The 25,372-nt window shown below is 42.6% G+C and overlaps 2 protein-coding genes across 2 annotated transcripts in view; one reads left to right on the plus strand and one right to left on the minus strand.

The window, feature by feature from the left end:
- Positions 1-8,938, plus strand: part of LOC104525389 (1-acyl-sn-glycerol-3-phosphate acyltransferase delta) — a 24,348-nt gene extending 15,410 nt beyond the window's left edge. The window contains exons 5-6 of the mRNA XM_010168535.2: positions 299-497; positions 8,591-8,938. Of these exons, the coding sequence (XP_010166837.1) occupies positions 299-497; positions 8,591-8,682 (291 nt within the window). The 3' untranslated portion in view covers positions 8,683-8,938. The remainder of the gene's footprint in view (positions 1-298; positions 498-8,590) is intronic.
- Positions 8,939-12,549: 3,611 nt separating this feature from the next.
- Positions 12,550-25,372, minus strand: part of MAP3K4 (mitogen-activated protein kinase kinase kinase 4) — a 36,786-nt gene continuing 23,963 nt past the window's right edge. The window contains exons 18-23 of the mRNA XM_010168536.2: positions 23,143-23,259; positions 21,483-21,642; positions 15,069-15,191; positions 14,410-14,516; positions 14,024-14,203; positions 12,550-13,097 (exon numbers count right to left, since the gene is read on the minus strand). Coding sequence (XP_010166838.2) covers positions 13,077-13,097; positions 14,024-14,203; positions 14,410-14,516; positions 15,069-15,191; positions 21,483-21,642; positions 23,143-23,259 — 708 coding nt within the window. The 3' untranslated portion in view covers positions 12,550-13,076. The remainder of the gene's footprint in view (positions 13,098-14,023; positions 14,204-14,409; positions 14,517-15,068; positions 15,192-21,482; positions 21,643-23,142; positions 23,260-25,372) is intronic.

The following is a 25,372-nucleotide window of genomic DNA, read 5'->3' on the forward strand; positions in this document are numbered from 1 at the left end:
GTACATGCCCTCACCCTTCTTGTTTTACTGGGCTTGTTTTGCTCTCTAGGCATGCCATTTTTCAGGCCCCTATGTGTGGGAGAAAGAAAGGATGCTCACATCAATGGAAGCTCTTTTTTTTTTCTTTTTTACTGTGTTTTTTTAACATTGACTTTGAAGTACAAGCTTTCCAGCCATGACTGGGTCTTTGATCTTCCTCCATGGTTACAAGCGTGCAGAAAGAGGAACATCAAAGTCTGGAATGGTTAGCTTTGTTGGCAGATGAGGATTTAATTGTTGTCCTCCTTTGTCCTACTAGGATGCATTCCAGGAAGAGTACTACCGCACAGGAACTTACCCAGCAGTCCCTATAGTACCACCCCGACGACCATGGACACTTTTGAACTGGCTTTTCTGGGCCTTATTGCTGCTATATCCTTTATTCAAGCTGCTCATCAACATGATCAACAGTGGATCATCAGTGACTCTGGCTAGTTTTGCGTTTGTCATTGTAATGGGTAAGTTTTCTAAAGAAAGATTACTTATAGGGTAACTGTCAGACATGACTTACTGAGGCTTACCAAATATAAACATAACCTGTGGATTCAGCAGACTATCTGATACTCTATCCACTTTAACCTGGAATACGGTAAACAGATTCTTTTTTTGGTTTATTTTTGTGTAGTTGGATTATTTTTGGTAAGAGCTGCATACAAAATTTTCTGTTTCTGTACAAAAGAAAACAGTAACTTTCCAGTGGGTTGCCTACAAGAGGCTTTCTTTCCTTGTGTAGTGTGTTGCTGGATTGCACATTGAATGCCTAGAAGAGAGGCTCGAGGCTAACTTACTCTGTTGAGAATTCTTTCATCTAATCATAGTGTGATACCTCATCCACTGGAAATCCATGAGCTGGTGATTTCAGGACAGCCTGCTGTGGACAGCTAGTCTGACTTACATAGCACAGGGCATAGATTATCGCAGGTGATTCCTGTAGTTCCTGTGGTAGCTCTGAACTGCCTTGGCTTGTGTTTAAACTAGTATGTTATTTAAGAGGAGGAAGGAAAACAAAATAAGTAGCTGGCCCACAGAAAGGGAGGGAGATTTCATTTGATGTCCTTCTTGGACAGGTCCATGTCTCTCTTGTGTTGGGGGCTCCAGAACTGGACACAGCACTCCAGGTGGGGCCTTACGAAAGCAGAGTAGAGGGGGAGAATCACCTCCCTCGACCTGCTGGCCATGCTTCTCTTGATGCAGCCCAGGATACGGTTGGCCTTCTGGGCTGTAAGTGCACATTGCCAGCTCATGTTGAGCTTCTCATCCACCACCACCCCCAAATCCTTCTCTTCGGAGCTGGTCTCAATCCACTCACCGCCCAGTCTGTATTTATGTGTAAGATTTTCTTGGAGCAGTGACTACAACTTAGAACCACCTTTTTTCACCCACCTTATTTGTTGGAAGGCACAGGTAGTGCTTCTCCCAACCCCCCCCTTCTCTGACAGGTGAATAGGATGGGAGTGAAGAATGAACACCATGGTTGGGGTGTGCTCCTCAGGAATGGGAGATGTTGGGTTCAAATCCCCTTCAGTTGCAGAGAAAGGTCAATTGTCTCCCTTGTGGTCTAGTTCAAAATGTGTGTACAACAGTGGGCAGGATGAGGTACGACACCATTGCAAACGCAGCGTCCCTGGCAGTAGCACTCGAGACGGCATTTGTTCTGCCTTCGGAAGAGATGCTCTCATAGGCTGTGTTTGGTGCTGAGCTGTGGAATGATGGCCTAATGGGGCACTGAAGCTTAGCTCTTGCAAAATTTTTTCTCATCTTTCCTTCAGCATTTTCCTCTTAATTCAGCTTCTCCACTCAGTGGACTGGTTGTTCAGGTGCTGTTCCCAAGTGCCTCATGCCTTGTGGACCCTCCACAGGGAGCCTCACTGCATAATTCGGAGTTCTTGATTTTAACCTCAGGGCAGATGCTGTAATGCTTGTAATTGTGGCATCTGGATTTAGCCCTCATTAATTTAGTTGAGTGACACCACACCCCTCACTGTAAGTCCAATACCATCTTGCCATTGGTAGCCTTTACAACTAGGTTGTGTCTGCTGTCTTGTGTCTTGTGTTTGCTATCTTACTCCCCACTTAGCTTTTTTCTGCTTTTAGCCACAAGGAAGGATTAATAAGCAGTCTGCTGTGAGTCCTCTTTTGAATGCAGTGATAATCCAAAGGTTCTCAGGTTATGTGTAACACTGAAGCTAACAGAAAGCTACATCAGCAGTCTGCTGCCAGAATGAATGTGTGACCTCCGAGGCTGCAGAAGCACAGCTGAGGAACACATTAAGAGTGGTGAGATTAACAGCCCACTGTGCCATGTGCATTGCTGCCCCATACATATCTGCCACGTTTGGGGAATGCTGCAGGTTACGGTCCTCTGCAACCTTTGAAAGACCTCTGTGCTTTGCAACAGTTCTGTTGCTCTGTTCTGACTCTGAATACCTGGTGTGATCAAACCCCAAGTGCTTGCAATTGTCCAGGATTTGCAGCACAGCAGAAGACACTGCTTTGCCTGTAGTAGTGGCTGTCACCTGATTAGACTCAGCCAGCCACCTTTGGCTAATGAGCAGTCAAAGGAAAGATGATGTTCTCACTTATTAGCAGATAGCAGCCTCTGTGAAGTTGTGGAGGGAAGAGAATCCGTGGGAGAGGAAGGAAGCTCAGCCTTCAGTAAAAACAAATAAAAAGCAGAGCTGGTTTATCCTGGTCACTTAAAAGTGAGTGTGTCATTACTCACCAAAAGAGCAATGGTTCCCACTGTGTGTTATAGTCTATATCTATATTATATAATTAATTACTTATTGATTATACTATATTAAAAGCAATGTTATTGCTAGTTGGGAATCATTGGTCTGTGGAAGTATCTTAAAACTTCAGCCCAAGCTGTCACATTGACTTATGTAGCCAATAGCTGAGCTTCTGTAGCAAGGCCATTCTCCCCAAACTGTGTTTTGTATCCTAAGGGATGTTTCTGTCATGAATGTCCTGGGAGTGATGCAACTGCCTTCTGACAGAGGAACAACCAGTGTTTTATTTTGCAGTTCTGTCTCCAGCTTTAGGCAAGGTCTCAGAAGTGACTTCTGCAATGGCTGGGAGGCAGTGGTAGGAAGGAGGAAGACGAATGTACTTTGGAGGCTGTGACTCTTTGTGCCAATTGGAGCTCCCTGCCTGGCAGATCCAGTTTGTAGCAAAGCAGGGAGGACTGTATGTGCTGTCATTTTCTGTGTTAGCAGTGACTGGTACCTGCTGGCTTAACAATGTAAAAGGAAGCTTTTTCTGTAAATAAGAGGGATTTATTTATTTACCATTATGATCAGGTGATAAAATCATCTTTTCACATTGCTCCTCATAGACCTTTTCCCTCTGTTCATTAACTGAAGCAGCATAAGTAGCTTTGGGACATTATTTTTTTATATGGCCATTTGACAGCTCACCTGATATTCCAGGATTGGGAAGCTTCTGGCAGTCCCTAATAGCCCATTGTAAGCAGACTGCTGTTTCTAAGGGCAGATTTCAGTACCTGGTAACATTACTTTTATTAGCACAGGTGCAGATAGCACAAGAAGTTCCTAAACTGAAAGATAAGAAAGAGCAGAGGAACGAGATAGTCCTTTTACCTGGCACCTTTGTTTTCAGTGTCATTTGTCTTTTGGACAGTCTCTGTTAATTGTGCTCTCCCATAAAACGCTTACTGGCTTGTAAGTAACTGGCAGTTGAGGTGGAAAGAGCCATAGGAGAAATGCCCCATGGCAGTCAAGCTGGAGTGAAAGCCTGTAATCCCTCAGACCCTAACTCAGATCCATGGAATGAATAACCACTATATATATATAGCTCTGCTGTTTCAGCTCAAACACTTTCAGCCCTAAATAAACGATGTCTCCTCTTTATACTGAGAATGCTGAGCCATCCCCCCTTGCTTTGCTGTGCAGCAGTTTGGCTATTTATACTCGTAATAATCATTGCAGTGTGCTTATACCCAACTACTGGTCTGGGACCAGGAGCTCTTTGTGGTACTACTTGAACCAACACAAGGCAGTCCCTGCTCCAGAGGATAATGCTCAAGCAGTTTGAGAGACAAAAGTCTCTTTTGAAAACTGACTTTAGTTTCATAGGACACATGGCAAGAGATTTATGTACTTAACTCACAACTGCTATTTAAAACTTGGGGCTGATATTTTGGTGTTAAAGCAGTGAGCGAGTCTGTCAAATGTCAGTATTTGTATTTCACAGCAGATTCTTTTTTTTTTCCTTCTCCTGCTTCCCCAATCTCCTTTGGCTCCAAAGCATCCAGTGTTAGGTTGCCTTTCATGTGATGGTAACTTGTGTTGAAGATGACAACCTTCATGCTCTGCAAGTATTTTATTATAGAGCTGTCAACAGCAGTCAAAAGGGAAATGTTGGTTCTGTATGCAAAAGATGAGAGGGCTTCTCTGGGCTTTTAAATGAAGAAGTAGCTCTTAAGTGTCTAATGCTAAAAGCACAGTGGCATCTAGGCTTATGGCATGGGGCCAGCAGTTAACTATCAGTTCTAGGTGGGAGGAGTAAGTATTCAGTTTGAACCAAGCATAAGTAGTAATGAGCCACCTTTGCTTCTGCAGGAGCTGTTGTATGTCTGATGTACAGTGTGTGCACAGTGCTATTAGAAAACCTGTTTCCACGGATCACAGTACAAACTGTGAGTGAGTCCTTGGAGACTTGACAGTGTCCAAATGCAGAGTGTGGACTGAAGGGTTGGAGCATGATGTGTCTGGGCAGCAAGGCTGTTGATGCCCACAGGCTGAGATGAGTGGAAGGTGAGAAGAGTGTGAGCCAGCAATGTTACAGTATGTTTTACAACAGGATATAGACTGTGTGCAGAATTCTGCCTGTGTTGATTCTGCCTGTTGGTGGAGCTGCCAGACTATCTGGCCTTTCAGCCTGGTGCCTAAAACTGTGGTGGTTTTGGGGGGTTTGTTTGTTTATTATGTGCTTGTTTTTTCTCTTTTATAGTATGTAAGATAGGCCCTCAGTGGCATTTTCTACCATTTGTATAAGCTTTAGTTGTACAAATCTTCATTTCAGTGTATAACCTATATAACTCAGGTGTACAACAGCCTATTTATGGGAAATTTTTATGCCCCTACTTGCTGTGCTGCTTCTAGCACTTGCTGTGTGGCACAAACGCCAGGTAACAAATGAGAAGAAATCCTGAGGTGTGAAGGAAAGGGTGGAGATCCTCTGCCATGAGCTAAGGTTTTGCTGAGGCATGTGGTACTGTGTGTGGATGTGGTGGTTTTCTTGGAGCTAAAAAATGTTCCAAGAAAGAGATCACGTTATTGGCTCTGTCTGTTTATGTAAGCTCAGCCCTCCCTCAGCCCCCAGCACTCTGGCCAGCAGAGCAGGTCCTCAGCAACCTCCTGCATCTTCTGGCTGGTGGATAACAATGGGTAGAAAGACAGCAGGAGCTCAGTTACCTTCTGTAGTTTGCTGTGGAGTAGTGCAGGGGTGCCTCAGCCAATAGCTTCTCTTTCCTAGGAGGGTGTAGAGAGGTGGGTGTTGGTCTCTTCTCCCAAGTAACAAGTGACCGGATGAGAGGAAATGGCCTCAGGTTGCACCAAGGGAAGTTTAGACTGGGTATTAGAAAGAATTTCTTTACTGAAAGGGTTATCACATTGGAACAGGCTGCCCAGGGCAGTGGTGGAGTCCCCCACCCCTGGAGGTATTTAAGAGTCGTGTAGACACAGTGCTGAGGGACATGGTTTAGTCATGGTTTAGGAGACTTGCTAGTGTCAGGTTAATGGTTGGACTCAATGATCTTAAAGGCCTTTTCCAATCAAGGCAATTCTGTGATTCCTGCTTTTCTCAGGGAGGGCTTAAACTCTCAAAGCTGATTCAGTTAGGCACAATTCCTGCTCAGTCTCCCTTTCTCCCCTTCCTTGTAGTAGAAAAACCTAAGTTCCTCTTACTGTAGTTGTGTTTAAAACAACAGCACAGTCCTTAAACACGATGATATCACTAGGCTGTGCACTAAGGGTCCAGGAGAGGAGGGTTCTGCAGAGGAGGCAGCCAGCGCGGGGAGGAGACCACTGAGGCACCTCAGCACTTATCCCCACTTTGCTTCCACAGCCTTGGCAAACATGAGCAGGTTCTTCTTGCACCCCACCTTCCCCAGGGTGCTGAGGGCTGCAGGGTGGAATGAGGACAGAAGGGCAGTAGCAGCTTCTGCCGGGGAGCATAGGAGAAGGAAAAAAAAAAAAAATCTGAACTGCTGAACATGCTATTTTTTGGTGTCCAGGCAGTGGCATTCCTCTAACTGGATGAAATCTCTAATGTGCTGTGTGGTTGCTGTAACAGCTGCTCATATTTATGCTCTAGAGTGGCCATCTCCAGATGCTGCTTCTATCCCTTCTGGTTAAAATCTTATGATTTTGTGCTTACTACTATGCTATGATCCCAGACTGCAGGCTACATGTTGGATCCTCCTTTTCTGTTCCCTTGCTCATGGCCATTTAAATGTCAGAGATGCTTTTCTCTTTTCTATTTGTGAGAGTGAAACCCTTCACTTGTCCCAGTTGTGGCATTTCCATTCATGGTCTAACAGTGGAGTGTAAGTGACAGTGAACTCCCTAGGAGCCATCTCCTCTTCAGGGCTGTACACTGCACTGCTATCTATGTGCCTTGCTTTCCTGGTGTCTTGGCATCCAGGAGACCCAAGGGCTTCCCCATTGCACCACTGTTCCACCACTGCTGTGTCACATCATGTGTGACTCATCTCTGGTATCCAATTATCACTTGCACATCTAAAAACTGTCACTTAGAATCATAGAATCATAGAATGGTCTGGGTTGGAAGGGACCTTAAAGATGATCTAGTTCCAATCCCACTGCCATCAGCAGGGACACCTTCCACTAGACCAGGTTGCTCAAAGCCTCATCCAGCCTGGCCTTGAACACTTCCAGGGAGGGGGCAGCCACAACTTCTCTGGGCAACCTGTTCCAGTGTCTGACCACCATCACAGTGAAGAATTTCTTCCTAATGTCTAATCTAAACCTGCCCTCTTTCAGTTTAAAGCCCTTTCTACTTGTTCTATCACTGACTGCCCTTGTAAAAAGTCCCTTCCCTGCTTTCACTTAATTTACTGTCATACTACAAAACACGAGTCTGTAGTTGATTGGTTTGTTTTCAAGTGATGGTGTTTTGAAAGAACAAAATACACAGTGCCTTTCATCCAAGCAAATCAGACAGAAGACAACAGCTGAGGTGGGAAGGCACCTCTGGAGATCATCTAGTTCAAAGCCCCAGCTCAGAGCAGGGTCAGCTACAGCAGGTTGCTCAGGGTTGTGTGCCATTGGGTTTTGAGTATCTCAGAGGACGGAGGGAAGCTCTACAACCTTCCTGGTCAGCCTGTGCCAGTGTTCAGCCACATGCACAGTAAAGATTTTTATTTATTTATTTATTTATTTATTCCCCCCCACCTCCCCCCCGCCACTGCACTCAGAGGGAGCCTCCAGGGTTTCAGTTTGTGCCCGTTGCCTTCTGTCCTGTCACCGGGCACCACAGAGAAAAGCCTGGCTCCATCTGCTTTACACCCTCTCTTCAGATATTTAGGCACATTGATAAGATCACACTGAGCTTCTCCTCTCCAGGCTGTGAACACTCCCAGCTTTCTCAGCCTCTCCTTATATGAAAGATGGGGTTTTTCTGTTTGTTTTTGTGGGGTTTTTTGGAAAAAGCACTGAGCAGAGGGAAGGTGTTTGTGACTTCCAAGTAGGTTTAGGCCTGAAAGAAGCAAAGAAACGTGGCAGTTCTGGATATGTACAATAGCTGAGCAGAAGTCTGGGGAGTAATAGATTCTGGACAGCTGAGCCACTTTACAAAAAAACCCCAAAATATCACCCAACCGTGAGGGGAGGGAGAGGGCTCAGGCTAAGTTGCCTTTAACTTAAATCATCACTTTGGGTGCTACAAATTAAAAAAAAAAAAAAAATCTGAAGACCATGGGGATAACCTAATGTAAGGGGGTTATTACCACTACATCAACTATAAAAGTCTTTTCAATTAACCTGGCCTCTTTTACTGGACTGTTTCATGAGCTTTAGTTAAAAAATGCCACAAATAATTACATTTTTTGTTTATCAAGATCTGAAGTGCCCTCGCACTTGTTTGTGCTCTCCCAGTCATGGGGGCTGTTGAAAGCCAGCAGAATTCCCTTCCCCTTACACCTTGCATTTTAACACTCAGCTCCTGGGAGGCAGGTAACACCAGCAGCCCCAAAGCATCCCCACTGCACAGCCCGCCTTGTCTAAGGGCTGCTCGTGTAGCCTCTCCCCTGCTGGTGGGAGAGGACATGTCTAGCCTAAGGCCAGTGACTGGGATCTTCCTTAATGAAATACTGTGGGCAGCTTATTTGATAGAGGGGCATGGGGGTGTAGCTTTCATCAAGGGTCAGCTATGTTAGGGGACTGTCACTGTCACTGCTGTGCTGATGCAAGGCTGAGAATGCTGGTGGTCTCTTTCAAAATGCTACACCCCTACAGACCTTCAGTTTCTGTCTGCAAACTGCTTTCATTTCTTATTTCTCTTGCAGCTTCTGTTGGTGTCAGATGGATGATAGGTGTCACAGAAATTAACAAGGGCTCCACCTATGGCAACAACGACAACAAGCAGAAACAAAAGTAGTATCTTCAGAGACTGCTTCAATCCAAAGGGAGCAAATGCAATGGCTGAAAACTCTTAAGTGCGTATCATGGTCCTTCAAGTGAGATCAGAGGAAGGGTAGGATGAGCAATTGCCATGTGTATCTGAATTTGTGCTCCTGTTACTTTTCTCTGGGGGTTTTGGCTGGTTGACACGCTTGAAAGATGCACTCCTTCGTCACCTCTCCACACCAGGTTTGCATTTGGTTGGTTGGTTTGTTCTCCTAGCAAGTGTCTTAGGTTTTGAAGAAAAAAAAAAATTCTAGCGTGCTTGTATGATGAGACTCTACCTGGAAACTAACCAGAGGTGCAGGCTTTCTCTTTCTTAACTTGCTCTAAGGAATGGATAAATGTCAGAAGATAGTTAAAAGATTATTAAAATTGAGTTGTGTAGATCACACGTTAACAGTTTAACAACCATATTCCATCGATGTTTAAATAGAGTAAGATGCTCTGCTTGGTTATGCCAGTTTGGACTGAACAGCTCTACTGAACTGGCAGAACTGCAGTAGAGTTTTTCTACATCTAGAACTTATTCCCAAGGTGCGCACCACATGGGCCCTTTGAAACTTCACAGCCAGACCTTGGCTAAGGACCCATTTTGTTAGATCAGAGCCTTGCAGTGGCAGAACCTGGAGTGGAATTTGGCCTTGTGGCCTGAGCAGAGCTGTTACCCACTGCTACATCTTTCCCCAGGCCATGCATCAGCAGGATAGCTCAAACCTGCCATTCTTGTGAGAGTAAATGCCATTTAGAGTTTGGAAAAACTGAGGTAACAAAATTCCTTTCAGCTTTAAACACTGATTAAAATTCTAGGCCTTCCTAACAATGGTGGAAACAAACCAACTGGGTGTGCTGTAACCAAGTAATGCAAAGCCTGCATTAGAAGTTATGCCCCACGCCCACACCGTTGTGATCCCAGTTAATCTGCTTCTCTGGCTTTTCTGAGAAATGAGTTTAGATGGTGCCTCACAACAGCCAGCCTGAGGTAATAGTTAAATTAGCTTTCGCTTTTCTTTTGGGGAGAAGAGGGGAAGTAGGAGAGAGCCCTAGGGCAGTGGTATGGCTTAGAGTTTTTTATGGCTCTCTGGACTTGCTTTGATACCCTTCTGAACTAAATAAAACTAGAATCAAGCTCTTGGAAAAAAACTGTGTTGCCCTGACATCCCTGGTACTGATCCCAGGGCATCCTCCTCTTGTTTTTAAACTCCAAGAGTTACGGGTATGCAAGTTACTAAAAAGAGCTGGTTTAAAAAAAAAAATAAAAAAATAAAAAGAGGGGACTTCCAAATACCAGAAATTAGGATTGAAAAAAAAAACCCCAAACTTTTAAAATCTAAAAGATACTGATACTAAGCAGTGGGGATTATGATTGGCACTTCCAGTGATGATACATTTTCACTGCACATGAGACTAAACCACAGTAGTCTAGGAATGAACAGCCTGTCTCTCTCTAGAAACGAAAGCTCTAGCAGCTGGTATAAAACACATTTCTCTTTTCCTATAATAAAACTGAAACTAGAAGAAACAGGGCCTAATACAGCCAAATATGAATGATTCCATGAAATATGCATTTGCTGTTCAGTACACCAGATCACCTAGAAACTCATCTTTTTTAATAGGCAGCACCTAAAGAACAGGTGGAGTGGTGCTTTCAGAATGGGGCTGAAAGTTAAGTTTTTTGAGAGTAAAGGCAGTAAAATGTTCAACGTGAGGGAAGGAATAGGCCCTGTGTGAGGGACTAGTTTGGGGGGCTTTTGTCCCCACTTGTTTTGTGTACACATGCATTCCCTATACTCGGAAGCTTTCTGGAATTGGTTGTATGATGATCATGAACATAAAATAAATAGAGCCTGAGATCAGAAAATAACTGCCATGCTTATAAAGCTGTTCTTTAGATAAAGCACAGGTCCTGCACTCTATTTGCTAAAACAAGTTTAGCAGTGGAAAACTGAGTATTATAACCTGTATCAGTGTCTGAAGGCCCAGCTATCCCGTTGTAACGCACTGGGCATGTTAGTGAGCCAGACCCAAAGACACTATGCACAAGACTTTGAAGATGGGTGGGGGTGGCAGAGAGAAAAGATCGCTGCAAGCTGCCATTTTACTGCAAACCTTACCTGGCAGATACAGTGGACTCTTCTGAGGGTGGCAGACTGAACCCTGTATGCAGGGGTGAGTAGTTCTGAGCAGCAAATACATATTCAGAGAGTGATAGAGACTGGCTTTTTTTGCCTTTTTAAAGGGCCACTGATCTAAAGTGCTGGAAGGGAGACGTTTAACATTCCTTATGAACCTTAGTCCTTTCCTCTTCAACTGCATGCAGTGCCGCTTCTCCCAGAGAAAAATACCAAACATGTAAATACTTCTGAAAGAGTATTAAGACTGTTTCATACCCATTTCCCTGGAACCAGCCCTTGAGAACAGGCTGAGGGCCAAACACACCACTCCTGGATCCGTCCTCCTAAGCACTTCTAGAAGTCCCAGGGCGCAAGGACTGCACCACCGGGCCCTTCCAGTGTTCACTGGCAAACAGAGACGGCGTAATGGTACTTGCCAAAGTTGAACTAGTCCAGTTCACTTATTAAACTTAGGAAACAGTATTTGCCCCTCGTCCCCACAAGCAACTGTATGTTCTACAACTGCCTTAACAAAAGTAGTCTTAACGTTTGTTTATATAAAAATAAAAGTATAAAAAAGTGAAGTGCAGTGAGTGAGTTTTCTTTTCGTTGACAACAAACTAGTAACAGTTTACTCTTCACCTTTATCCTGACTCCTAAAACCCGTCCTCGGTTCCTGTTTGTGTACAAGGGCACCTGAAACAAGGCAAACGAGGACACAAACTGCTCAGATACTTCTGATACACCGCAAAGGGAAGAACACAGCAGGCCCAGGGGACTTTTACTTCAGGTACTTTCATAGTCCATTGCTAGGGATGACAGTGTACTTCCCCTCCTATTGTAACTGAAAATAGAGAACTGAAGAGAAGGGAAAGTCTTTGTTTAAACTCAGCACTGTATTTTTTGAGAGCCTAGATACACTGCACTGGTGACCTGCATTGTGAGGCTCGTGCTTTTCAAGATTTAAATGCCATACCTTAGCAACAACTCAAGAATTTGTGGATTCAGAAGAGAGACAGGACTTTGGCATAAAGCCAAATATTAAAAGCAAGTTTTCTTCTTTTATAAGTTACCCATTTTAAGGTCTAAATCTCTAACAGGAATATGTAAACTTGCACTAATACTTACAAGTAACAGTTTAAGTCATCTGTTTGATGACAGCAAGTAAAACAAAATAATCTAACTAGATCAAGTGTTGCAGACTGTTTCTTCTAATTGCTAACCCCTTCTGACCTCTCTCCATTTTCTGAGACTGATGAAAATTGGGGAGTGTTGGGCAAATCAAAGTCCAGCATCAGAAAACGGTTTTAAAAAGCCAACAGTAATCTCTTGGTTTTTGCCAAACAGAACACAAGAATAATCTTAACTGACTCTCCTCGTGGCCACAGAAATGCCATGCAGACCATTCCCAGTTCACAGTGCTCACATTCCAGAAGAAAGTTGTTTCAGTCCATGAGTCTATCCTTTATATAACAGGTAGCATCAGGAATTGCACATCACCTCATTTCCTCAGGAGAGGATGAAGGGGAGAACCTTAATTCTATTATCACTTGTGTAAGAAGCATCTTACACCGTGCATCTTTAACTGGATGAAATACTACTGCAATATAAGAGGTGCTTACTCCAGAGTTAGGTCAGCTTGGCTGTCTTAAACAAGAGTTGAAAAAAAGTTTAAAATATGATACAATCCCACATACTTATTTTCAGAAGAAAAACCCTTCACCAACAACTCCTAAAATAAACCATTTATTGAGAAAAAACTTTTTTTAAAATTTCATTAATCAGCCTTGTGCATAACAAATCTGAAGCCTGCCAAAAACAAATAAACAAAAAACCAGTAAAAGTTCACAGTCAGTGCACTCAACAAACAGATTAAAAAAACAAGGTCCATAACGCCTGGTAACACTACAGCATTTTTCTGAACCTAAAAAGTTCAAAAATACTACGTATTAACATTACAGTTCTCAATCAAATGAGAAACAGGAGAAAGAACAAAAAAGGTATGGTCCATATACAGTAGTAATGGCACTTTCACCGAAACATGCAGCTTCTTCCAACTTGCGGACACTGTCACATGAGCAACATGTGCCAAGTAAAACATACAGGAGCAGCAGAGAAAGTGACGCTCGTCACTTGTGCAGTCTTCGTAAGTTCAACTTTTGTACTGTTTCTCAGCACAGTCCTTATGTAAATATTACATACAGTAGTGATTAAAAGGTATCTTGCCAGAATAAAAAAGGCCAGAGATTGAGTAACTTCATTCTTCATCTGTGCAAACCTGTGAAGGGGACAAAAGGCAATTGATTCAGTTGTCTCCCTGCTGCAGCAAGAAGATGACAACAGATCCGTTTCTGTAGCACCTTCACTGACATCTTTGAAGCTTTCACTCTAATGAATTACAAGTCTGGTACGTGAACACTGATGTTTCCACTGTCACCGCACAAATCTCACGTGCGTAAAGACGCGTTCTGCCTCTGTGGCAGATGGGGTCTGGCTACAATTGCACTGATGAGAGGGATGGGCATGATAGTCCCAAACACACAGTTACTGAACCGAACAACTTCATGCTGGAAAATGGGGCAGGATTCAATAACCTCCTGTGCTCCTACTTCTACAAAGAAGTTGTTACTAATACACCTAAATTTGTAGCTGTGAATATTTGCCTATTCTCAGGCAAAAAATCAAACCATACTTCATGCAAGAACTGCAGATTGTTATGCCAACTTCTAGATAAAACTTTCACTATGAACTTCAGTGTGAACTTAAAAGAAAAGCAGACCCTTGCACTGAAGGATGGCAGAGTGCTCAAGCATGTGCTTGTTTCACTTTTTATGGAGGGGATCCTTATCTCTGTACTATAGAAGTCAGTGCATAGGTAATCACTACAGTTTTAGGCACAGAGCCCTTCAGATCCAATTAACTACGACTGAGTTGCAGCTTGACAAGCCTTTTTAACATAAAGATAAGGCATCTCAAAACAGCAGTAAAAGTTTATTGCATAGTTCACACCAGGTTCTTTTAGTCAAATGTTTGCTAGCAATGTCACGTGTGCTTCTGAAAAGCTGCCAGACCTTGTTTTCTGGACAGCATCAACTTGATACCAGCCTCCCACCAGGATACAAAGCCCTGCAGCAGCACAGCTGCAAAGGACGAAGCCAACTAAAAGCTGATTCCAATTCCTATCTACAGTCTTTGTAGCCAAACCTTGACAAAAGGATGATCGAGGAGCTGGCTGGCCGTCCACCTCATCTTTGGGTCACTTTCCAGGCAGTGGCAAAGGAAGTCTTTCCCTTCTGGGCTCACTTTGTCAGGAATAGGAGGTTTATGACCCATCCCCACTTTATACATGATCTGGAAGTTGTGCTCATATTCGTGCCAAGGCCTCTGCAACAGGTAACAGCATTGCTAAGTGCCAGGCTTAGTGAGTAACTTGCTATCCAACACGGCATAATATTTCCATGCCCCAGGAAATGAAAAACCACCCCAGGACTTGCAGATGTAGTGTAACAAATTGCTGGGAGCGGGACCAGAATTTGCAGAGAAACTGCTACCAAGAGTTTGCACTCATTCAGTACATGAAACATCCCTACCTTGCCAGTGACCATCTCTATAACAACACAGCCCAGGCTCCAGATGTCTGCTGCACGTCCGTGCCCTTCTCCTTTAGCTCTAGTAATGACTTCTGGAGCCATGTACGCTTTGAAACAACACATATGATGCCATCAGTTCATACAGCAGAAGGAACGGTATACATGAAGTGATTAACTGGGCAAACCAAATGCCTTTTAACACATCTGTAATGAATTGACACTCATTTTTTCTTGCCAAGTTTTGTCATTTGCTGCCTTCTTGTTCTTTGACACGTTTGCAACCTAACTGTCTTTCAATTTGAAAAGTAAGAGTGAAAATGCTGGTACAGTACATGCTTTCAGTTATTTTCATTTTTAAAAAATAGATCAAGCAGCTGTTCAGTAAGAACAGTACTGTTTCAGTAAGGCTGCAGAGAAAGATACAACCCCAGAAAACACAAGCTCCAGCATCTTTATAGTCACCAGACAAATGCAGTTTTATTTCTCCAGTTGTATTATTTGCCAATTGTTTTGGCTTCTGGATGTAAAGCACATCTAACTAGCTAAGGTAAAATCAAGTTTCCCTGAAGCACATCATTTTACTCCAGACCAGACTTTTGGTGGAGGTATCTTCTTTTATGGTAACTAAACAAGTATCTGCCTAGCACATGCTTCCTCACCTGCAGTCCCCAAAGTACTGTTCACTTCTCCAGGCATTGTCTGGGTGTTGTTCTTCAGTTTCACTGAGCAGCCAAAGTCTCCTAGTTTAATCAGTCCAGATGAGGTAAGAAAGATGTTGGCTCCTAGGAAACACAATGAAAAACAGTAACACTTGTTAAACGAGTGCTGAACAGAGGAATGAGGGCTTCTCAACCTACTCTTGGAAGTTACACAGTAGGCAGTAGCTGAATTTGCACTTAGATCTTTACCTGTGGATTAAGTGTGGAATACGATAGCATTAGAGATGTTCCCCAAAGAGAACATTACCACTGCCCGCTGGGATTTCTGGTAGGTTTGTGTTAACACTAAGTGTACTGGAAGTGTTCAAAACACAAAGCAGTATGGCAGGCAAACTCATCAGCTTTCCATACGTGCTTGTTAGGAGAAATTACTCCTTCAGGAATTCATAAATTCTAGTGCTTATCCTTGTGAGTGTGGCACTGTGAAAAAACCACCCGTCCTTACGGAGCCTCCTGGCAGAGGCCACTGCTGGTGAACCTCCCACCAGCCATCTTTTCAGTCCTGCCAAGTCAAGGCAGACGGTGTCACACAGCAGTGTCATCACAGCCAACTTGCAAAACGGAGCTTGTAGCGTTTTATTACATGTACTACCAAATGCCCACTCCTATTGTGCTCTACTTCCAGAAGAATTTCTGGAGGAGGGCTGCTGTTGTAATAGCTGACTACACTGCCAGCTTACACTAGAAAAAATTTCCCTAGCATAGCTGAAAATCCCCAAGGGGAATCTGCAGTTGGCTTCAAGTCACTTGCTCTACACAACACTGCAAAATAAGCCAAGGGGTTTTGATAATCAGTGGTTTTCTTTTGTTCAACATCCTGCCAAAACACATGTTGACAGCCAACAGAAAACAGGCAGAGCAGAAGGAGCTCCCTCTACATGTCAGGCCAAATCCTGGATTCTGCAAGGATCACAATGAAACCACAAGTTGGTTGCAAGAGTCACCTGGCAGAAGTATAGCTTCAGCTGCGATCTCTCTTGAGGAAATGAATGGTGTGCACAGAAGAAAACTACTCAAGGAGTAAGCAAATGTTGGGGACTTGGTTACACATAGCTTTTTGCCATGTCACACAGAAGATTCTTTCAAAAACCTCTCATCTGAATTAAACCTTCAAAAGTTTCTGACTTTTGTTCCACCTTGAACACAGGTTGATGCAGGAATTCTTGTCTGCTCCTCCTTTGTGTTATGTTCTGTTAGGTAATGACTTTTTCCCAGTTAGCTTGGCTGGGCGTCCCCAAGACAGTCATAGAAAATAAAAAGAATCCTCTAAAAGCTCAAGTCAAAAAAAGGCAGTGCAGGTCAGGGATGCCAAAACCCTGCCTGTTCCTCAAAGGGCACTATGAGACTATGAAACTACTGTAAGAATGCTTGACAACTAAAGCAAGATTTATTTAGTCCAGGAGATGTTACACAGAACTGCACTAAGAGGTGAAGCAAAATCATTAATGAAAATAATTCTGACCTTTAATTACTGTAAGGCTTTTACAAGTTCTGAAAGAAGAACTAACTTTCAGTGATACAACTCTTCTGCATATTGTGGCCATAAGTTTTCCTCTCCTGGCACTCAGGTGCCTACACACACTCAAAATCAGAATTCTTTGGCTGGATTCTGCAGTCTGCCATCAGAGGGACTTACATGTCCAGAGTCACCCTGCAATCACAGGCACCTGTAATGGAGCCAAGTAGACCATCCCTCTGGTCCTTGAGAGAGAGGGAATCCAGAAACACCCCAAAGCAGTACAAGAAGACAGCTCAATAGGACAGTAAGTATGGGCAATGCAGTAGAAGAGTGACAGTTACTCTATCAGCAACTTTTTCCATTGACCTACTGCCCACAGCTTTTCTTTTTCTTATGATTTTCAAGCAATTACTTGTCACATAGACAGTGAGTGCACTTAGCCCACAAAGAGCTTCAGAAAAATGGCCATCACTAGCAAACACTTTTACAAGGATGTTTTGGAAACCTATGTTCCTATTCCTCAAGAAAGCAACATGCCAAGTTCACAGGAGGCTACAAAACAGTCTCTGACTACTGCCGTGGGTGGAAACTGGCAGAGCTGAAATGCAATGATCTCTCTTCTGACTGAATCTAAAGCTATTGTGATAGTTTGGTTTAACCTACTTAGTTTGGTTCAGAACCTACTTAACTAGGCCTTTAAAACTAAAGTTTGTCCCTTAAAAAAAAACATAATGACAATTTAGCATAAATGTTACTGTGAAAGCTCCTATGAGCCCTTCTCCTGAAAGCACCCGGAACTGTCACATGGAACAAAGCAACCAACCAAAGTTTCACCACAAAGAAGGAGACAGCACTTGAAGACTCATGTTGCTGACATTTGCTGTCAGCTGAATAAGGCTTCCACTGGTGTGGAAGCTGGACAGAGGCTGGAGCCTCTGTTTTGTACACTGCTTGGTCTCTGCTTCAGAGACAAAGATCACACTCTAGGAGGAGTCTTTGAAAAGGGTCTCCTTGTTAGATGAAACCTGCACAGAATCCAGCAGGACCTGAGTAAGAGAACAGGATACACAAGGGCAGCACTTTGAGGATGCTCAATGCTTTTTACCTTTGACAGTTAATGCTGCTGGGAATGTAACAAAATTACTACCATACCTGCACAGTTAATAAACAAAATGAAACCAGAGGCCATGGCCTAAACAGCAAAAAGGCACAACACACTCATGTGTTCCTTCTCTCCTCCTACACATACACCATCAAAAGCACCTTCATTGGATGTACTTCGTAGAGGCAAGGAGGTAGCCCAGTTCTGCACAGCCCTACTACCACTTACACCACAAGACCTTCTGGGCAGACTGCAAACAAAGAGCAAATGTCAAAAGCCGGACCCTTGCGCGAGAAAACAACAGCTCTGACCCAAAGCATTTAAACTGAAGTCTCACGCCCCGTATCTCTGTGCCAAGTCAGCCCCATATTAAGCGCAGTGAAAACTGCACTAGTGTGATATTCCAAAGGTGCTGCTGTAAATACTGTGAGTCCGAGGAGCAGTGCCAAAGGCCCCACTAAGGACTGTGGCATAACTCCACAGAGGGACAGCTTATAGACACGCCTCAGCCAGTATGTGAATAGTGCAGCAGCCAAATTAATTCAAGAAACAAGCAGGTCAAATGCTACCCCTTGGATGAGAAAATCGGCTTTAGCATCCTCTTTTACTCAGTCTCTTAGAGAGTGTGACACATGCCCATAGTCTCCTGTTGAACAGCCTTCCATCTCTTGTTGAATGACCCTCCTTCCCTTGTGCTCATGGTGAAGACATGAAGGCAGGAATGGCAGAAGTTCCGAGCAAACAAAGTTAACAAGAGAACAATAACACCGTAACACTTTGATGAAGACTTCCTGGCCTGGAACATCTCATTCACAGGTTTCTGATTCACTGAAGCTTCAGATACAACCCTTCATTTTCTGTATTCATTCTGAAAACACAATTCAAGCACCCTTCAGGAATATATACCCTTCTCTCCCATAGAGGAAGCACCAGACATGATCTCAGTGATTAATTCCTCTCAATTCAGCACTTGAGAGACCCCACTTGCAGTGCTGTGTCTTGTTTTTGGGCTTCCCAGTACAAGACAGATATTGACACCCTGAAGCAAACCCAGCAGAGGGGCATCAAGATGGTCAGAGGACTGGAGCACATGATGTACAAGGAGGGGCTGCAAGATGGATGTGTTAGCTTCAAGAAGGGAAGACTGGGGGAGTGTGTATTGCTGTTTTCAGCTGTGTAATGGGAGGATAGCAAGAAGATGGAAACAGATTTTTTCCACAAAGGCACACTGTGAAAGGATGTGGGGCAACGGACACAAACAGCAATCTTTGCAAATTCTAGGGAGGTATCAGGAAGACGTTTTTCACAATGAGGACAGGTCAGTCATTGGGACAGGGCCCAGAAAAAAATGGAATCTCCATCCCCAGCGACACTCATATCTCAACTAAAAAAGGTCCTGAGCAATCTGATCTAATTTGACATTGGATCCAATACCGAGGTTGGCCCTGTTTTGAACAGAGGGCTCAACCAGAGATGTCCAGAGGTTCCCCTAAGCACTAAATATTCCATCACTCTTTGATCCTTGAGCAGAACAGCTTCCTTGCAAAAGGTGATGTAATTATAACTGAGGAATCTGGGCTTAGCCATAGGGTTAAAATCCAATACCCAGAACAGATTTAAAAACTATCCCAAAGATTTAATCACCTTCTACATCCTGGCACCAACTACTTTACACACTGATGCAGACCAATACAAACCAGTGCAGCCAAGTGTAACAACCAGCCAGCACTACCACCAGCTGAAAAAGGATTCAAGGCAGCTGTGTCTTGCTTCATCTTTTACACTCATAGAACTGGAAGCCAGAAGAGCATCTGAAAGAGAACGGTGGTGCAAGCGGACATCACCAACCAAAAGACTCAATTTTTGAGCACAAGGTACTCGCTGACACCAGCTGTGGGATACGTACAATCAATTACCCTAAGAACTGGTTATCTGCTGCTGAAAGAAACAGATCCATAGTGATGTTTAGCAAACTGTCCATGAGAGATCTAGTGTGATCTGACAGCGAGATTTCCATAGGAAAGCAGCTTTAACAGTCTGAATGACGTATTATCATTCTTCCCTATCACAAAGTAAGAGTACCTAGCTACCTAAGAGCTAAAAGTAAAACCAGAGTTTTCTTTACTGCTGCTAGCCTGAAAACTTGGGGATGCAACGTTAGCATACAAGGAGACCGAGAGCAAGACTTCCAATGTAACACCAGGCATCCCTGATAAAAATATCCTCTGTAGTCTGTCTTCATATTCTGTCATTAAGTTTCAGGAAGGTCTATACACAGATGTGTCTGCAGTGACCCTCTGTTTACAGCTGCTGTTATTCTCAGGGAGCACCCCAACATTTGGTATAAGGAACCTGTTGCAACAGAAGTGCCCTCAGATAACACCACACTGCAGTTCTGTTAAATAGTTCTCACTTCACTGCTTTTCCCTGATGAGAGGAAGACCTATTTGGAAACATATCCAGAAATCAGCAATGACAGAGCAGCACAAAAGAAATCCCTGTCAGCCAGCCTTGGATTTTGATCACGAGAAGCTTCCAGGAGAGCGTAATCCAGCTAAGCAGAACCGGGATATGGAACGATCAAGTAAAAGGCAAGGAGGGCACTGGGGAAAGCACGGAGGGAAATCCACAACTGGAAAGAAACCTTTGGTCAGGAAGGAGAACCAGAAAAGGCGAGATTGCTGGGGAATGGGAGTGAGGGAAAGTGTTTTCTGGGGAAAAAAAAAAAAGCCAAAACTGACTAAAGAGTGGCCTACCTGGGCGGGAGGCCTCTGGATCGTAGATAGTTCTTTTCCCAAATGAGAAGCACGAGGCCAAAGGACCAAGAGCAACTGGGAACCTCCTACACTGCTGCGGTGATTCAAAACCCTGTGAGCAAGAGGGACATAGAAACCCAGCATCGTTGGGTTGCACTGCCTTGTCATAAAATGAGCATTCACAGGGCATATTGTGTGCATTGCTTCCCCTACCTTCTATCAACCTTCTGCCATAGGTGAGCAAAATATACCAGACTAACAAAAACAAGATAACTAGACATGGAGGATGTTCTTGGAAGGCGCAGGAAAAGAAAAATGAATGTGAAATGTGCACTGACACTGGGTGCCTTAAGCAAATGCCAAAACCAACCCCCCTTCAGTGACTGTAGTTCCAAGTCTGCTCATTTTGTAAGCAAATGCTTACAAAAGCAAAAGCCAGGCATGAGTAGATAAATGTATGGCAAAAAAACCCAATAATAAGTAATTTTACCATATCCCTTTAACTTCTTTTAACAAGGCATTTATTACTATGCTTAATCAACCATTCATCTGAAATCCTAAAACTCTTCTGGAAAATGGGAATCACCAGGAGAAGTTCTGAGGAACAACCCTAGCACTGTACGTTGCTTGTCAGTGCCCAGAAAGCACCGTTTCTTTCACAGATGAGAAGAAAAACACTATTACATAACTCAGTATATTCATACTAAAACTACGACAACCAAAATTTGAGTTTGGATGAATTCCCAACAATCTTAACAACCTCTACAGAAACTGTGGGCAGAAATCATGGGCAGAATTTATGAGTTTGCAATGCCAACTGTGAACATTTTTTTATGTTCTGCACTTAAAAAAAAGAGCATGTAACCAGCCAATAACTTGCCAATTGAAAACTGGAAAATGAGTGAAAGGCTTTACACAGTTAATGGCTGTATAGAAAATGTGCGCTAAATCTGCAAATACGTGCCCCCATCCCCCCCACCCCCCCACCCCATCTACAACACTGAAACAACAACATTACCTTTATTGGTTAACATTACCTTTAATGTCTCGATGAACAATACCATGTTCATGTAGTACATTGATAGCAATCGTGATTTGCTTTGAGTAGAGCCTAATGACATGCTCCTGAAGGCCCAGTTTTGATACCTCCTCCAGTGTGCCCTCATCACAGTACTCCATGAAGATGTACATTTCTTCCTGTTGTGGGAACCAAACCGGATTTGAATGGTTTTAATTTTTTTAAAATATTTTTTTAAACACTGAATTAGGAGCAAGTTTTCCTTCCATCCTTCATTGTTTGTAAAAAGAGTAATGGAAGTACCATGTAACATTTTAATGGAAGTATCTCTTACCATGGAATATCTAATAAATCACCTCTTCAGAACTGTATTATTTCAGGCATTCTTCTACCTCATATATTCTATTGCACAGCTATGGAAAATCTCTGCTACATGTCTATCTGCATCGTTTGCATGTAACTGACACTATGTGGTGGTATAAAATATGTTACTTCAGCATCAACCAAAAAGCACTTTGGAAATCTTGTAGGTATATTACACAAATACAAAAAGATCCTTTGCATATTTAGAAAAAAGGGCTTTGTTTCTGGTTTCGGGGTTTGGTTTTGGTTTGGTTTTTTCCCCCCTCTCTCTCCCAGTTCCTACAACATCACATGTTGATTGCTTGGGGAGGGCAAGTTTTTTGTTGTTGTCTGTGGCCTGAACAAGCATGCCAACTCTAACTCACTTTAAGGAAAAGTTAGGTTCTTGTTCCCTTTCTGTCTCCACACACACCCAATTTCAGACAGACTTAATTAATACACAAAGACGGCAAAGACACTAAGCTCTTAGAACTAGCCTGAGAAACCAATGATGCAGTGGCACAGACACCCAAAGTTGTGTCCCCAAGTAAAGAAATGCAGACAGAAAGCAGCCTTTGTCCCCTCCTAAACCAGTAATGGGTCAGCAAATCAACCTATTCAGAGTGAGCACACCAAAACCACACACGGATTTCCAGCCAGACACCTGGCGTCCTGTTTCCTGCCCACCTACTGGGCAGATACAGGAAGGACCTGAGACTCACAGGGGAAGGTGGGAAGGGTACACGGGAAGCAGAAAGTAATAAAAAGTAGGGCATTTCGGCACACAACTCTGGAATCCAACTCTGTAAGAAAATCAGGTTTCATCAGTTCTGCTGCTTAAGCAAGAAAACTCATTTTCCCTTCTGAAGAGATGCTAGCTGAATTCCAAAAGATCTGCTTCCTTAAAGACACCTGTTTGGCATCAAGGTTTAAATGTCAGCACAACATTTTTTCCAGGAATCAACAAGGTATTTGTACGACCTTTGCTGCTAACAGTGAAGGGTTTTAGGCTGTCTAGTCTTTACATGCAAGAGTTACCACATCATGTATGATATAGCTTGCTTTTAGAGCACTTGAACAGAGTAGCAGCACAGAATAGATCCAGCACCACTGTCTCTATTCACTTACTGCGAACCTTCTCTGTTTATGTACCAGTCCCAAAAAATTTCTCCAAACTATGTTTCTGAGACCTCAACATTCAGAGGAAAAAAGACACACTGCAATTCACAGAGATATCCAGACAATTAACCTAAATGTTGTCAAGAAAATCCTCCAATGATCGAAAGCTTCTTAAAAATTTTTCACTGCCTTATAAAAAATAATTTACATTTTCTTACCCTATGGAGCTCCACACCAAAATAACGAACAAGATTAGGGTGTTTGATGCCTTCAAAAATCTTCAGTTCATCAGCTGTTTCTTTGATGGTTTTGTGATCATTAGGTTGAAATCGTATCTGCAAGAAAGATTTTTCATTATTTTGCCATTATTTCAAAAACCAACCAACCAAAACAAAAAAAACAAATAACCCAACCTAAATCCAAACACAAACCAAGAAAACTGCTAAAAAGCCTGTTTGGGGTTTTTTTTTCTGTTTTAAACATCATCATCACACAAAGAGCCCCAGAATAGCAGCCCTCTATCCCCAAACCTAAACAAAAAGGAACACCAAACTGTTTTTGGAAAATGACATACAAATATGATGAATTATAAACTTTAGAAGAGCAAAATGCTGTAACTTAAATGTATAAATAGGCACATGTGCGCACATATATATCTCTTCCAAGCTTGCCTTCTAGCTTAAATGTGGTAGATAAACACAGTACAAGAGAATCTGAAAGCTGTATCAGTGAAAGCTATCATTCAAGAAAGACTAGTTGTCAGGTACATCAAAGGAGACTCTAAAGGATTTCTTTGAGGGATTTCTTCATTGAGAATGAGGCAGTTGCAAGGAAAAGGTGTGGAATGGAACAAATACAATCATAAAGGTTTTGATGAAAGAAAAATGTTTACGTTAGTTCCCCTACAATTACGAATTTTTCATGGAGGAGAGAATTATCCAGTCTTCCAAAAAACTGATTTAAAGCTTCTGTTCACACAAAGATAAACAAAATGCATAGCAAGTTATGCAAGATGCTACTTTTACCATAATGGTAGAAAGCAGAAAAGTCATTAATGGAGTACACGACAACCGCTAGAGAAATAAATGATCATATTTTACCTTTGGTTGCTAGGATGTTATGATTGTTTTGTTCTGTATAACAATTCCAGGATACACTTTGTACTCAAAGAGTGGTAAAATTAAATATGTAGAGATTACAAAAAGGTGACAAATGACATTCAAGTATTTTACTTATTTCCTAACACTTCACAGTTGCAATACTATGTATTTGTAGTAAAGCTTGTCCATTATAATTTGTAGCGATTTTAAGGACACTGTGGTTAAGACACTGAAGTCTGAAGGGAGGAGTAGGGGGAACGCGATGTTTTTAACCAGTTTAAAAATAAATAAATAAATAATTATTATCCCAAGGTACTCTTAAGGAAATCCAGAACAGCTTTTTAATTGGAAGTTACAAACAGTTTGTACCAAGGCCCACAGCGGGGAGACTGGTGAATGTTTCTTGGTGAAATTATTCTGGAAGTTAAAGATTCTACAGGAAAAGGCAGCATACTGTATATTTAGCTTATTAGTGAAGTGTCGGTCACACAAGGTCCGTTTAACTTATCTGAACTTCTGCCAAGGAGCACACACGTGCTAATCTGTAAAAAGCACCTGCATCTAGAAAGCAACTTAGAATTTCAGAAACAAGTTTGCTACTCATGGGGCGGGAATTTCATCAGGGGAGGAAAAAAAAACCCCCACAACAACAACATTTCAAGTGTTGGCATTAGTTAGTCAGTGAATGAATATGGTACAGGTAGTTAAGCACCAGCCCAGTCTTGCTTTTCCACACCTTTGAGATCACATACGTATTGTGTGTGTGGAAGAACTGGCTCACAGAACGTAACTGCTTTAGCATGAACTGGCTGGCATGGTAACTGCTGTGAACAGTTGATGCTCGCTGTTGTCTGAAGATGTAGAAATGCAATAAAACTAAACAATACAAATATTGTAAAAAACAAGGTGCTGTGATGGAAAACAGATCTCTACGCCTACACAGCTTTACCTACTTCTACCCTGAAAATTCAATTTTCTGTACCCACCAGGTTAGTCAACAGTTTTGTGACTCAGCCTAGCTCAATTAAACTACAGAAGCTGAAAAAACTTTGGAGGTGACACTTCCTATCTCTTTATCTAAGGAATGAAGAAAAAAGGAATAAAATGTGAGATTAAATACGTCAAAGTAAATTACAAGTTTATGTACAGCCTGCACTAATCAGAAAACTCTTCCTAAAATAATTTAGGATCTCTTAATGGAAGTTCACACATATTAATATTCATTAAGTTCAAAACATTCCTATGAGATTAGTAAAAAAGCATCATCCATTTTACATACATTTAAATTGAAAGCTGTAAACTGAAAATAAAAAGCTTAAGGAACTTAAGGAGGAACAAGTGATAGTAA

This window comes from Antrostomus carolinensis, unplaced genomic scaffold (assembly GCF_000700745.2).
Source record: "Antrostomus carolinensis isolate BGI_N321 unplaced genomic scaffold, ASM70074v2 scaffold14885, whole genome shotgun sequence".
Lineage (NCBI taxonomy): Eukaryota > Metazoa > Chordata > Aves > Caprimulgiformes > Caprimulgidae > Antrostomus > Antrostomus carolinensis.